General features: G+C 56.6%; 1 protein-coding gene across 2 annotated transcripts in view; it reads left to right on the forward strand.

The window, feature by feature from the left end:
• CAMK2A (calcium/calmodulin dependent protein kinase II alpha) overlaps window positions 1–12,685 on the forward strand; it is a 34,419-nt gene that overhangs the window by 12,157 nt on the left and 9,577 nt on the right. For both annotated transcript variants that reach the window (XM_048319724.1, XM_048319723.1), the window contains exons 4-13: window positions 338–392; window positions 648–713; window positions 2,213–2,285; window positions 2,653–2,755; window positions 3,254–3,337; window positions 3,932–4,026; window positions 4,415–4,537; window positions 5,266–5,349; window positions 6,682–6,724; window positions 8,446–8,486. In XM_048319724.1, the coding sequence (XP_048175681.1) occupies window positions 338–392; window positions 648–713; window positions 2,213–2,285; window positions 2,653–2,755; window positions 3,254–3,337; window positions 3,932–4,026; window positions 4,415–4,537; window positions 5,266–5,349; window positions 6,682–6,724; window positions 8,446–8,486 (767 nt within the window). The remainder of the gene's footprint in view (window positions 1–337; window positions 393–647; window positions 714–2,212; window positions 2,286–2,652; window positions 2,756–3,253; window positions 3,338–3,931; window positions 4,027–4,414; window positions 4,538–5,265; window positions 5,350–6,681; window positions 6,725–8,445; window positions 8,487–12,685) is intronic.

Below are 12,685 nucleotides of genomic sequence, written 5' to 3' on the forward strand. Positions count from 1 at the left end.
GGCACCTCTCCTGATGGGACTGGGGACACCCATGCCTGCAGCCTGCCCAGTGCCCAAGATAGCCCAGCAGCTGCCTGGAACCTTGGCTAGGCACAGCCCCGGAGCAGTCCCCGATTTGGATGTGACCTTTGAGCCTCGCACAACTGCCCCAGGCTGGGGCCATGGCTGGGGTCCCCTGGTGAGCAGGGACCCCCACCCAGCCAGTGGCAATAACAAGAGGAATAGCCCTGCTGTGCCCTTCCCCAGCTCCTGCTTGTGCCCAAAGGGGAGCAAAGGTGTTCCCAGGGAGCGGGGTGGGAGCCAGGTGTACCCCATAACCCTTCTGTCTCTGCTACAGTGAGGCTCCATGACAGCATCTCCGAAGAGGGCCACCACTACCTGATATTTGACCTGTGAGTAATGGTTCACTGCATCCCCTAACCCACGGGCAGCTCCCCGCTTCCCCCGGGGTGACACAACCTCCACCTCACCCGAGCCCTTCCTGCAGGCTGGGTTTGAACCAAACTTGGGTCCCCCAAGCCGGGCAGAGGGCAGGTCCCTGTGCTGCACCCCCGATTCTCCCCCCATGCATGGTGCAGTGACATTTTTGGGGAGCTTGCCAGGGCTGAGTGTGCTGTCAATCAATCCAACCCCCTGTCTTCTCGCAGGGTCACCGGCGGGGAGCTGTTTGAGGACATTGTGGCCAGGGAGTACTACAGCGAAGCGGATGCCAGGTGAGCCGGGCTGTGGAGGGGACAGCAGGCGTCCCCTTCTTCCACAAGCTGCTCCCTCCCAGGGTCCTACACGACTGGCTTTCTGCAGCACCAGCTCATTCTGTGCTGGGAGGTGTTTTACAGCCGCTCTGCAACACATACTCATAGACCAGAACTGTGGTGCAAAAAAAAACCCCAAACCCACCCAAAATGCTCTTTCTAACTCACTCAACTCCTGTGCCAAGAAGTGCCTGTGCTGCCATAGGACTGGTTTGCACTTAGAATCAGATGGCTCCCAGCCAGTGCCCACAGCACCCTCATTCCCCAGCATGCTGGGATAGCCAACATCTGACCTCACTGTAAATGAGCAGGGTGTTGGGGGCTCCCTTGTCTGGGTGCATCAGGATTCCTTGGTCTGCGGGCACCAGGGCTCCCCAGGCTGGCAGGGAGGAAACCCAACACCAGGCTGGTGCCCAGCCAGGGCCACAATAGAACGGACACCCTGTGGATGTCACTCCTTCCCCTTGGAGCTGCATTCCAGCCATCTGCAAGTGTTTCTCTGGCATTTACCACTTGAAAGCAGTGAGGAGGAGCAGTCAAGACAGGCTGTGCTGGAGCTCTGCTCCCTTCCACACTCCCACCGGCACTTTCCAGATACCCTGCTGCAGAGCCATTTCAGCCACCCCTTTGGTCACTGCAGCTCGACCAGGGGACAGTATTAGTCTCGTTCTTTTGAGGGGACATGATCTGGCCCTCTCCAATCTCCAGATATCACTGTGCCTCTTGGCTGTACCCCCAGGCTAATCATAGCTTGTATGTATGTCCAAGGGGGTGGTAAACTCTACACTACCTCTCTGCATGGAAATATCCTCTCTTTCTAGGCAGAAAACAATCTCATTTAATGGGCTGCCTGCACTGAATCCACTTACAGCCCATCCACTTATTAGTGTCACACAAATAAAATAAAATACATGTAAATAAAGACCTTCTGCCTTGCACACAAGCTGTTTTGGAGCAGAAGCGATCAGCGCCTCTGTCTTTTTCCCTTCCTGTCTCACGCACGCAGCAGAGCTGGAATGTAATGAACTAGATATAAAGCAAGCAGACACAGCAGAGCCACCTGCATTAGAGGAGAGCAGGGAAGTGGGGCTGGAGCAAAGGTTGCACAGAGCACATCTGCTCTGCCTGGGTTTGGAGACCAAATCTTTGCTGGCATTGTTGTTCCACTGTTCGTCTGCAGCTCCCCGCCTCCAGTGTTGCTCCTGTGGGGTCCCCACAGGCTCAGCTGTGTTCCCTAAGCTCCTGCTCACCATTACTGGGTGTCCAACAGCTCTGTTGGGTTCTTACTGGGTTAGAACTGCTCTCCACAGGTGTGTGGGTTTTGGTGGAGGGGGATGCTGAGCGGTGCTGCAGGGCTGCTGGTGGGAAGTGTGATGGGGAGAAGGGTGAAATGCATTAGAATAGAAGTGTCTGACAAAACTCGCAGGCCACTTGTGTGAGCTTTCTCCTCTTTCCCACAGCCACTGCATCCAGCAGATCCTGGAGGCCGTCCTGCACTGCCACCAGATGGGGGTGGTTCACCGGGATCTGAAGGTAGGAGCTGCAGGGAGAGTGCCTGTGGGAGGACAGGGGACCCCATCTGTGATGCAAAACACTGTAGAACAATGCTCAGAGTCCTTCAGGGCTGCTGAAACAGCAGGGAGGAACACGTGTAGGGCTGCGGGAAACCCACAGAGCAAAGACCAGCTCCGGAGCGAAATGAAAAAAGGGAGATGGGGTAGAGAGGTCTTTGCAGTCCATGGTCCCCTAAGGATCCAGGGACACCAGGACAAAGAGCAGGTCAAAGCAGTTAGGGAGCACATTGAGAGCTTCCTCTGTGCTGTGCTGGGAAGCTCCCCCTGCCAGTAGCAGAGCCCCTGGGGGGTTTTCACTCCTCTCCAACCCCCATCTCCTTCTGCAGCCCGAGAACCTGCTGTTGGCATCCAAGCTGAAGGGTGCTGCCGTCAAGCTGGCTGACTTTGGCCTCGCCATCGAGGTGGAAGGGGACCAGCAAGCGTGGTTTGGTGAGTAGGACTGGCCTGAGGTGGGGTATCCTCCAGCCCTCCTTGGCATGTTAGCTCAGGGGTGCTCCAGGACTCCAAGCCCAGGGTCACGGGAGAGTCCCAGGAGCACCAGCCCAGGAGGTACAGTGGATGAGCAGGTTGATGTGGAGCAAACAGCTCCACAGGGACTCTGTGAGTTACCGAGGTGTCCTGGTGAGATGGACAAGCCGGCAACAGGGGCAGACCGGTGGGAGGAAAGCCTCTTCCAAGCGCTGGAAGTGCACAGCAGAGCACTCCAGCCGTAGGCACCCTCTGGGGTTTGGCAGCGGCAGAAGGACACAGTTTGCTCTGCCCTCGGGAGTCACACACGGTTCTGGAAGGAGGGTGTCTGTCCCACCGGGTCGGGATGTGCCAGTTCTCTCGGCTCTCGCTATGCCCGGCCGGGGACCACTCCCCGCTGCTGAGCTGTGCGGGGACGGGGGCTGCCTGAGGGCGGGCGTGACGGGCTGTCTGTCCCAGGTTTCGCCGGCACCCCGGGATACCTCTCCCCCGAGGTGCTCCGGAAGGACCCCTATGGCAAAGCCGTGGATCTGTGGGCTTGCGGTAAGTCAGACCGGGGCTGGAATGCCGGGAGCGGGCTGGGCTGGGCGGGATGAGGCAGGATGTTCATCCAGCATGCCCCACGTCGCAGTTGCCAGTCATATCTCAGGGAGGTCAGGGTGGAGGATTTACCCAAGAGGTGGCACATTACCTCGGGCAACACACTCTCGCCCAGTCCGGTGGCACCCTTCTCTGAAGGTTCAGCCCCCTTGCTATGTACCCAAAGCTCTCAGTCAGGGGATGTGCTGCCTCTTTTCCCTGCGGTGCTGGTGGAGTCAGGCAATGCCTCCATGTAGTTGCAGCCATAGGGGAGCCTTTTTCCACCCACGATGGGGAGGAATCATCACCCACCCCTGCCAGGGTACCCACTTTGGGCTCTGCATGGTGGGCTGCCAGAGCCTTGAACCTCCCCAGGTGCTGAGCATGTTAGCACAGAGCTGGACCCACCAAGCCTTTTGCTCTTTAAACAGCGAGCAAATCTTCATATTTCCCTAATACCTGTTTCTCTGCTTGAGTTTGACCAGTCCCCAGGCTGTGTATGCTCCGGCCTCCAGCAATGAATTCTCTCCCACTGATCCTGTCTCCTCTCCTGGGCAGGTGTCATCCTCTACATCCTGCTGGTTGGGTACCCACCCTTTTGGGATGAAGACCAACACCGACTCTACCAGCAGATCAAGGCTGGGGCTTATGATGTGAGTGGGTTTGTCTTGCTGCCCCCTTTCACAGTCTCCTCTCTCTCCTGCTGTCCCTCCTTTGCAGCCTGCTGCTCTAGAAGAGCAGCCAGGACAAATTCAGACAGGTGGGAACAAGTGTTTTCCTCTGCCCTGGTTGCAGAGTATTGGCCACGTTGCCATGCCCAGGCGCACACATTGGCATGTTTCATGTTCCCACTTTGTGGGAGAGACAGGTCTTGTCCCAAATGTTCCAGCTTTCTTCTTCCACTCCTGCTCTTCAGTTTTTTACCTGGCAGCTCTTTCCAGTTGCTACCATTTCTCCAACCTGTCCCAAGTTGCAGGAGAAGCAACCCAAGTGCCAAGGGGCTCTCTGCCATCTCTCACCCTGGTCCCTTTGCTTTGGCAGTTCCCCTCCCCTGAGTGGGACACGGTCACTCCTGAAGCAAAAGATCTCATCAACAAGATGTTGACCATAAACCCATCCAAGCGCATCACAGCAGCAGAGGCTCTGAAGCACCCCTGGATATCGGTGAGTTGGGCCCAAAGGTAGAGAGATGTGGGGATTCACAAGGGGAGAACATCTCATTGGGGATCACATATTATCAAACATGCTGCCAGCTCTTATCTCCATCCTGGGAAGATGGTTTCCTGGCACGGTTCCTCCCAGTGCTCTCTCAGGAGCATTTCCCCCGAGGTTTTACAGCAGACAAAAGCTTGTGAATGCAAACAGCATGTTCCTGGGGGACCTGGTGATGGGAGGGACACACATGTTCCCAGCCCTGGTGGGGACAGGCTGGTTTCTCGGTGTCACGCTGTGCTGGGGGATCTTTCTTCAGAGGCAATGGGAGTAGGCTCGTGTTTATCCATCCATCCACCCCAGCAGCAATCCCTCCACCCTTCACTGCATCCCGCTGTTTCAGCTGCTGGTTCTTGCTCAGAATCAGATCCTAAAGGCAGGAGGAGACCTTGGGCTTAACCACACGTGCAAACCCTGAGCACATTGCTAAACATGGCTGGTCAGTCAAGGGGTTAACTCCGGGGGCGGCTAGTTCTCCGCACACCCCCACCACCAGAGCAGATCCTGCTGACTCCAAAGCTTCGATCTCCCACTGCCCATTAAATTTTTATCATCTGCTGCTGCTGCCTGTGCCTCGGCCATGGGAGATCACACACTCCACGTGTGTGTGCATGTGAGAGTGGGGCTGGGGGAGCCCCTTCCCCCCAGCACTGCTCTGAGCCAGCTCTCTCTCCCCCCAGCACCGTGCCACTGTGGCGTCATGCATGCACAGGCAGGAGACAGTGGACTGTCTGAAGAAGTTCAACGCCCGGAGGAAGCTGAAGGTAACTCTGTCCAAGCTGGCTGCTAAATGCACAGTCAGGTCATTGATGGGCCTGTTCCCTGTGTGGGAAACGACAGGGTGGTGTCTCTGGGCAGTGGTGTGGGTGTGATGGGCATTTGGGGACCCCCATTGTGAAAAAGGGGAAAGAGACTGAGTGGGGTGACAGCTTCATCTGGCTGGGGTTCCCAACTGCTCGAAGAAAGCCATGGTGAAGGAAAGCACTGAGTCACGCTGGACACTGGGATGAGGACTTTTCCACTGGAGTCATTGTCAAGATAGCTTCTTTTTGGGGCTGGACACGGGCCTGAGAGGCACAGTGAGACCCTTTGCCTGATGGCCAAGACACTTTGCAGCCAAGAAATAAAGTGATCCACAGACAGACAAAAAGCTCACCCACCCCAGCAGCCACACAGCCTTTCCCTTCTTGGATGCTACTGTGTGCCACAGCCTGGACCTCTCTAAAATCATCATCTTCCTGATGCTTGAGCACCTCCCTGAGGCACCTATCTCCTGCGTGCTGCCAAGCCTGAGCCGGCAGCACGGCGCTGGGAATGGGCTCTGGAAATCACAATGCCTCCTGCAGAGCAGGATGAGGCTGGTCTGTGCCACAGCCGGAGCCATCAGCGCTCCAGGCCTGAACACAGTGTGGCACAGAGCAGTACAGCTGCAGGCTACTAACAAGATTATCAAGCAAAGAAACTGGCTATAAACTATTATTACTTTTCAGCTAGACAAGTAATCAAATTAGTTCAGGCATGCGCTTCAAAATAGTAATCCATTACTGTAAGCAATTAGTCCAAAGTAATCTCATTATACGCTGAGCAACTAGTTAGTAGACTCAACTGGAGAAGGGGAAGGATTTTTACGAATGTTGTTTTGTGGTGATGATCTTTGCGTGGCTCCCATGAGCAATACCTGCCCTGCTGCTCTGAGCTGGCACAGCTTTAATCACAATTAAATCCTGTTCCCCTCCCAGTGGGTCCCCTTGTTGCCAGCTGCCGGCCCAAGTCAGTGGGGTTGTGCTTCATCTAGGACAGGGTAGTATGAGACTGAAAAGTGCCCCGCAGATACTTAATATCCCTTTAATCTTGGAGGGAAGGCAGTTTTGGAGAATGCAACCCAATGCCCTGGTGCTGGGGATATGGGGTCAGGTATTGAGAGCTGCTTTTGATGGCAGGAGGAGAATATCAGTCCGTGGGCCAGTTTCCTTCCTTCCAGTGGCTGGGGGACAGGTGCTGAGCAGGGCTTTCCTCCCCCAGAGATGGGGGGAGCAGCAGGGTGCAGGGGGCCGGGGCCCAGCACACCCTTTCCTTCTGCCTTCCTTGTCTTTCAGGGAGCCATCCTCACCACCATGCTGGCCACCAGGAACTTCTCTGGTAGGTGCTGTCTCTGGGACTCATCTTCTTTCTTACAGGATACCCAGGGCAAATCTGTAGGGTCCCTGGAGAGCTGGCTTTGCCTCATGTGTCACAGGGAGGCTGAAGCTGCAGCCTTGTGCCTCTGGGGATGTGTGGTTTTGGGTGCTCCTCCAGGAGAGGTCACCGGGCACCTCCAGGCTAGCTGCTGGCTTGGGATGCAAGAGAGTAGGTGTCTAGTTGAGGCTCAGTGATCCACAATGCTTTAGGGCTTTGGGGTTTGTACGCATCCAACCATCTGGCTTGTGCTGGGATGGGGATGTGGGTGCTGGGGGCAGCCAGAGCTCAAGCAGCTGGTTTTGTGTCCTCCTAGAGACGTTTGTGGCTCAGGGAGAGCATCCTCTGCATCGGGAGTAGGGAAAGGCCCCTGGGTGCCACTGCAGGCAGATGGCAGCAGGATCTCTCAGGTCCCTCCCCAGGCAGGTGGATGCTAATCCTGCAGGAGTCCCCACTCTCTTCCTGTCTCCCTACATCCCCAGGGCTGCTGCGGTGACAGGACCGAGCATGGCAGCCCAGCCTGTGCACTGGAGAGGTCTCAGTGCAGCCAGAAGCCCCTCTGCTCTCCCTGAGAGCTGTTCCACCTGGGGACACCTCGCTGCAGATGGGATTTCACAGGCGATTCCCCAGGCCTGGAACCAAATGGAGCCATGTGACTGCACAGCTCATCCACCCGCTGTCACCTCCAGCCCTCCCCAGTGCTGGGGATGGCCCTGCGGCGGTGCTACAGGGCTGGGGCACACCAGCCAAGCCCTGCACGCTGCTGAGCTGGCTGGTGGCAGCTGTTTGGGGTTAGTTGGGTGTTTCAGGGTGCTTTGCTGAGGCTCCCCGAGTGTCAAGTGTAGCAGGTGGGCAGGGGTGCCAGGGCAGAGGGCTGTGGCCAGGGCTGGTATCTGCATTTGTCGTGGGGGGATCGTGCTGACACATTTAGCGCTTGTGGCGGGCCCTGGAGGAGTCCAGCAGCTGGGGGGATCCGATGTCAGGCCGGGAGAGGCGGACAGGAAGCATCAAAAGGCAGGAAGTTCGAAAGCATCTCTCCTAGTGCTGCCCATCCCACGCACGGCCCGAGGGCTCAGCAGTTTCCCCGGGCACGGCAGGGCTGGTGGGCAACAGGCACTGGGCTCCACCGATCCCCCCTGCGCTGGGGGTCCAGGGGAGTGGGCTGGTTTGTGCAGCCGGGGGGCTGGGGCAGTGTCGGCAGCGGTGGGTGGGCACAGGGGAAGGCGCCTACTTTTCATCCTTGTCAAAATGCGGGCTTGCAGCTGTCGGGCCGGCGGGCCGGCAGCACATGATCCTGGCAGCATGGGGCTAAAATTAGAGGGCGGCAGGCGGGCAGCCCATTTCTCCACACTGCACCACGCCGGGTCAACAGCACCGCCCGGCCAGAGCCCGCCTCTGCCGGGCAGCCCAGCCGGCCCCCTCCAGCCGCCCCAGGGACTTGGCGTGACGATAGGACACGGGTCATGCCCCTGGCCAAGAGCCACTGGGGTAGGACAGGACAGTGCTGGCAAGGTCGCCCCTGAGCTCCCACGGGTTGCACCGGGGGTTGCCGGAGAGAAGAAGAACCCCACCAGCCGCTCCTGGGGATCCTGCCGCCCTGGCACCCGGCACCATGCTGCTGATCCTCGCCCTCCTGGTCTTGGTGCCCTGCCTGGCTCTGCTAATCTCCTTCCTCCTCTCTCCAGGAGGCAAAAGTGGTGGCAACAAGAAGAATGACGGCGTGAAGGTAAGCCCACCCCCGGTGCCCTCTGCTGCCTGCCGCTCTGCTGCTGGGGCGGTGCTGGGGGTCTCTGTGCCGTGCCGGCGGTGAGCGTTTCCATGCCCTGCTGGCGGTGGGGGTCTCCGGGCTGTGCCCGTGGTCAGTGCAGTCCCCGCGACACCTTGCACTTTAAAGGGCAGCTGTTGGATCGGCTGTCCCGGTGTGTCCCCGTGCCACCGGCTGGGCTCCTGCCAGGACAGGCAGCGCACAGGAGGCTTTGCAGCGCAGCGGGCGCGGGGAGTGGGCTGGTGCTGGAGGGTGCCCGGCGGGAGCTCGCTGCTGTTTCATTGCCGGCAAAATGCGCTTGTCCCTCGCTGCCCCCAGGGAGGGGGAGAGGCAGAAGCTGCACCGGGACAGGGGACAGGAGGAGGCAGCTTTGCAGCCCAGAACCACGGCTTCAACAGCAGCCATCTAGTGGGATGGGTGGCCTCATCTCCTGCTCGCTCAGCATGGGGGTCCTGCTGCAGCTGGTGAGACTGGCCCCAATTCCTGTCCTATCTTGTCCCGAGGGCTGGTGTGCTGCTGGGTGACACATGGGTGCTTTTAACCCCCTTGGCAGTGCTGCTTGTCCCCTGTGCCCAGTGCAGACAGCAAAGAAACATGGTGATGCTTCGACAGAGTAAATAGCTTGGTGATTCTCTAAAAACAAGCTGGTGCTCAGTGGATCTCGTTTCTTGGCCTGCAGAGCATGCAGGTTCATCAGGCCCTCCGAGGTGGGGCCGCAGCTCTGCTCCAGGACAAGGCGGCTCCAGGAGGCAGCAAAATTCTGCTGCTTCTGGTGACATGGAGATGTGATGGATAGCGGTGTTTATTGAGCTCTGTCAAACTCCTCCTGCAGGAAGGAATGGTCCATGCGAGGGTCTTTCTCTCCTTACCTGTTCCCTTCATGAATACAATGGATCACTCGGCAAGGGAGAGCTGGCGTGGTGACATCCTCCATCGTGGTGACCTCCTCCATCATCAGGCAGAGCTTTAGGAGCCCGACTGCAGAGTGGCTGCTCTCCTTCCTCCATAGGGACCCTTTGCTGGGAGAACCTGCAGAACCTTCTCCCGCCCTTTTGCAGGGACCCAGCTTTTGGGCTGTGACGGGTGCAGGGTTTTGGAAGAGCAGAGCCCTCAGCCAGCTTCTTCCTTCCTGAATACGAATGGTTGGTGAAGCCAGAGGTCTAGGGATGGCATATCTTTCTCCCACTCTTCCCAGACCCAGCAGCTGGGACAGGAGAAACCTGCAAGGACTGAGACCATGCACAACCCTCCAAACCTGAGCTCAGCTCCACAAGAGGCCACTCTGGCCATGCAGTGTTATTCTGTAGCATGAAGCTGATGGCCTGGATGGCTCTGGGAGAACATTACTTTGCGCTGTCAGGATTTCATGGGACTCCCAGGACAGAATTAATAGGTCTGGTGCTGGCAGATCCCATGGTAGTCACAACACTCCAAGTCCCAGCCACTGCTGGCCTGTCCTCTGCTGCTCTGAGGTCCCAGCTGCTTCTGAGAGACACCTAAGATGTGACACCACAGGTAGTACTGACTTGGTACAGGTTACTGGAGCACAGGTGAGAGCAAACAGAAGATGCATTATTAAGCTATTAAAGGAGAGATTGCTGGATGAAGAGGCTTCATCAGGCACAGTCCTGAATCTAATTTTCCAGCAGAAAGAGACAGCTTTGAATTTCTGTGTTGAGGTAGACAACCATTTGCCAGCCCAACTTGCTAATGATGCTCCCTGTTGGACTTTGAAGGAGCTTTGAGGGCAGACATTATCCTGGGAAAAGAGGCATTTCCGATTGTAGGAAAATAGTTTATTTGGGTGAACAGCCTTCTGGCTCATCACTGAAACTCAGTGAGGAGAGTCTGGTTTCGGAGCGGGATCAGAGAGGCTGGTTTGCATCCCCAGCCCTCAGCCCTTGCTGGTGAGAAGGGAGCAGATCATGAGGCTTCATTCTGAGTCCAATCTACTCACCAGCACTCCTCTGAAGAGTGTGGACAAGCTCTGAGAATGGATTTGCTTTTTTATTGCCCCCTTTCCAACAAGTAAAGGGGAGACAGCTTGGCTAGATGGCCAGGAAGGTGCAGGAGGAGAAGACAAGGTAGAGACAAGCTCACTCCCAACAGCTTCCTTGCGTTGTCCACCTTCAGCATAACCATCCCCACCTCTCATTCCCATGCTCAGCCTGGGGGGACCCGCAGCATGACTCATTCAGGGGGGCACAGGGAGGCTGGGTGTTGTGGGTGAAGCTCTGATGGCCCACTGGGCAACCAGCAGATGTCAGGACACTGCTGAGCAGTGGTAACTGGCTGGAAAACCAAGGTAGGAACCTGGAAGCCTGCCTTGAGTGGTTGAGACGGTGGGAAGGGAATGGTCCTGCCTGCTTAGAGCAGGGCCACGTGGTGTGGGTCACTGTCAGAAGAGTTGTGTCCACACTTGGAGTAACATGCTGGACTAGCCATCTTCATGAGAGCAGGCAGGTCCCAGGCAGCCATCCCTGCCTTTCCTGCCCAAAGCTGTGCTGGTGGGCAGCAGGCAGCTGGAGCTGCCCTCTGGCCTGTCTGCACAGCCCTCCAACACCAGCACGGTGCCAGCCCAGGCTCAGACAGCTTGAAACTCACCCTCCTGAGGAGGTTCCTCACCTACTAAAAGCATTCCTGGGACCAGAAATCCCCCCTGAGCCCTGCTCTGGGATCCATGGGAGGTCCTCTCGTCCCAGCAGCTATGATACTTTCACTGCCCTGTGTAGTGTCACATCTTGTCCCATTGTAAACGAATGGAATCACTGCCCCGTGTCGCATCCTGTCCCGTCCTAAACTGATGAGCTCACTGCCCGTGTCGCATCCTGTTACTGTATGTCCAGACTCGACGCGGTCACTGCTTTGTGTTGCATTCTGTTGCGTCTGAAATTTCTGCAGTTTGCTGCCCCGTCTCATGTCCTTGGGTAGCAGAAGCTGCCAGTCCTTCCTGCAACAGCCCAGCTCCAGTAGCTCCCTTTCTCCATGAGGTTCCTGACAAAATACCGCAGCTCGCTCTGCCCTTTAGGATGTCTTTTTTTTGGTGAAGGAAGGGTGAGAGTTGACAGATGGGCCAGTGCCTAAAGGAGCTACAAGAGTGCTGGAAAGGGACTTTGGACAAGGGCATCGAGTGATAGAACAAGGGGGAATGGCTTCACTCAGATAGAGGACAGGTTTAGACTGGATATAAGAAAGAAATTATTTATTGTGAGAGTGTTGAGGCACTGGAACAGATTGCTCAGAGAAGCTGTGGGTGCCCCATCGCTGCAAGCGTTCAGGGCCAGGTTAGATGGGGCTCTGAGCAACCTGGTCTAGGAACTGGATGATCTTTAAGGTCCCTTCCAATCCAAACCATTCTGTGATTCCATCATTCTATGACCTAGCGAGGACGGGGAGAGCAGCAGTAGCAGAGGGAGAAGCTCACTGAGGATGCTGGTGGGAGCCAATTAGGATGTGAAAGGAACAATGAGGGGGAATGGAAATCATCAGTTTTTATGCTGTAGCCCACCCATGCACCCTAATGGGTTGCTCCATGGACTTTTCCAAGAGATTTGCACAGTGTGTGCTGCTTTTCCCTCTGCAGGGCAGGCACAGCTGGTGCCTCGTTAAATATGCTGGTACAGCACTTTGTTATTTGGCACTGCAGATTCTGATTTCTGCACATTGGTATTCCCTGACGCACACTGGGATTCATTCCCTGGGAGCCAGAGGTGCAGAAAGGGTATGAGGTCAGCATGTATGTCCCCCTTTCTCCTAGCTAAATTAAAGATGGAGATGGGGAGCAGAGCACAGTAAGGAAGGTGAGTCCAGAAATAGTTTGGGATTGCAAGCAGAAGAGTGGCTATGAGGTCATCCAACCCAAAAACCTTAAAGCCTAGTGGTAGTGGTCAAGGATGGAGATAAATGTGCAGGTCTTCTCTTTGGAGTCCTGATATAAAGCACTGGAGCTATGCTCAGGACTGCTTCCCACACTGTGGGCCTGCCTTGAGGCCTTAGGGCCTGGCTGGCCTTAAACCAGTCAGCTCAGGACTGGTCTAGTCCTAGGCTAAACCTGAAGAAGTATCTCCACACCGGTCAGTGCCATCAGCAGATGCACCCAGAGCAGGTCCAGAGAAGTCAGTACAGCATTCACGCTGGGCACAGGGCTGTGGTGAAGCTGC

The sequence above is a fragment of the Corvus hawaiiensis genome, chromosome 15 (assembly GCF_020740725.1).
Source record: "Corvus hawaiiensis isolate bCorHaw1 chromosome 15, bCorHaw1.pri.cur, whole genome shotgun sequence".
Classification (NCBI taxonomy): Eukaryota; Metazoa; Chordata; class Aves; order Passeriformes; family Corvidae; genus Corvus; species Corvus hawaiiensis.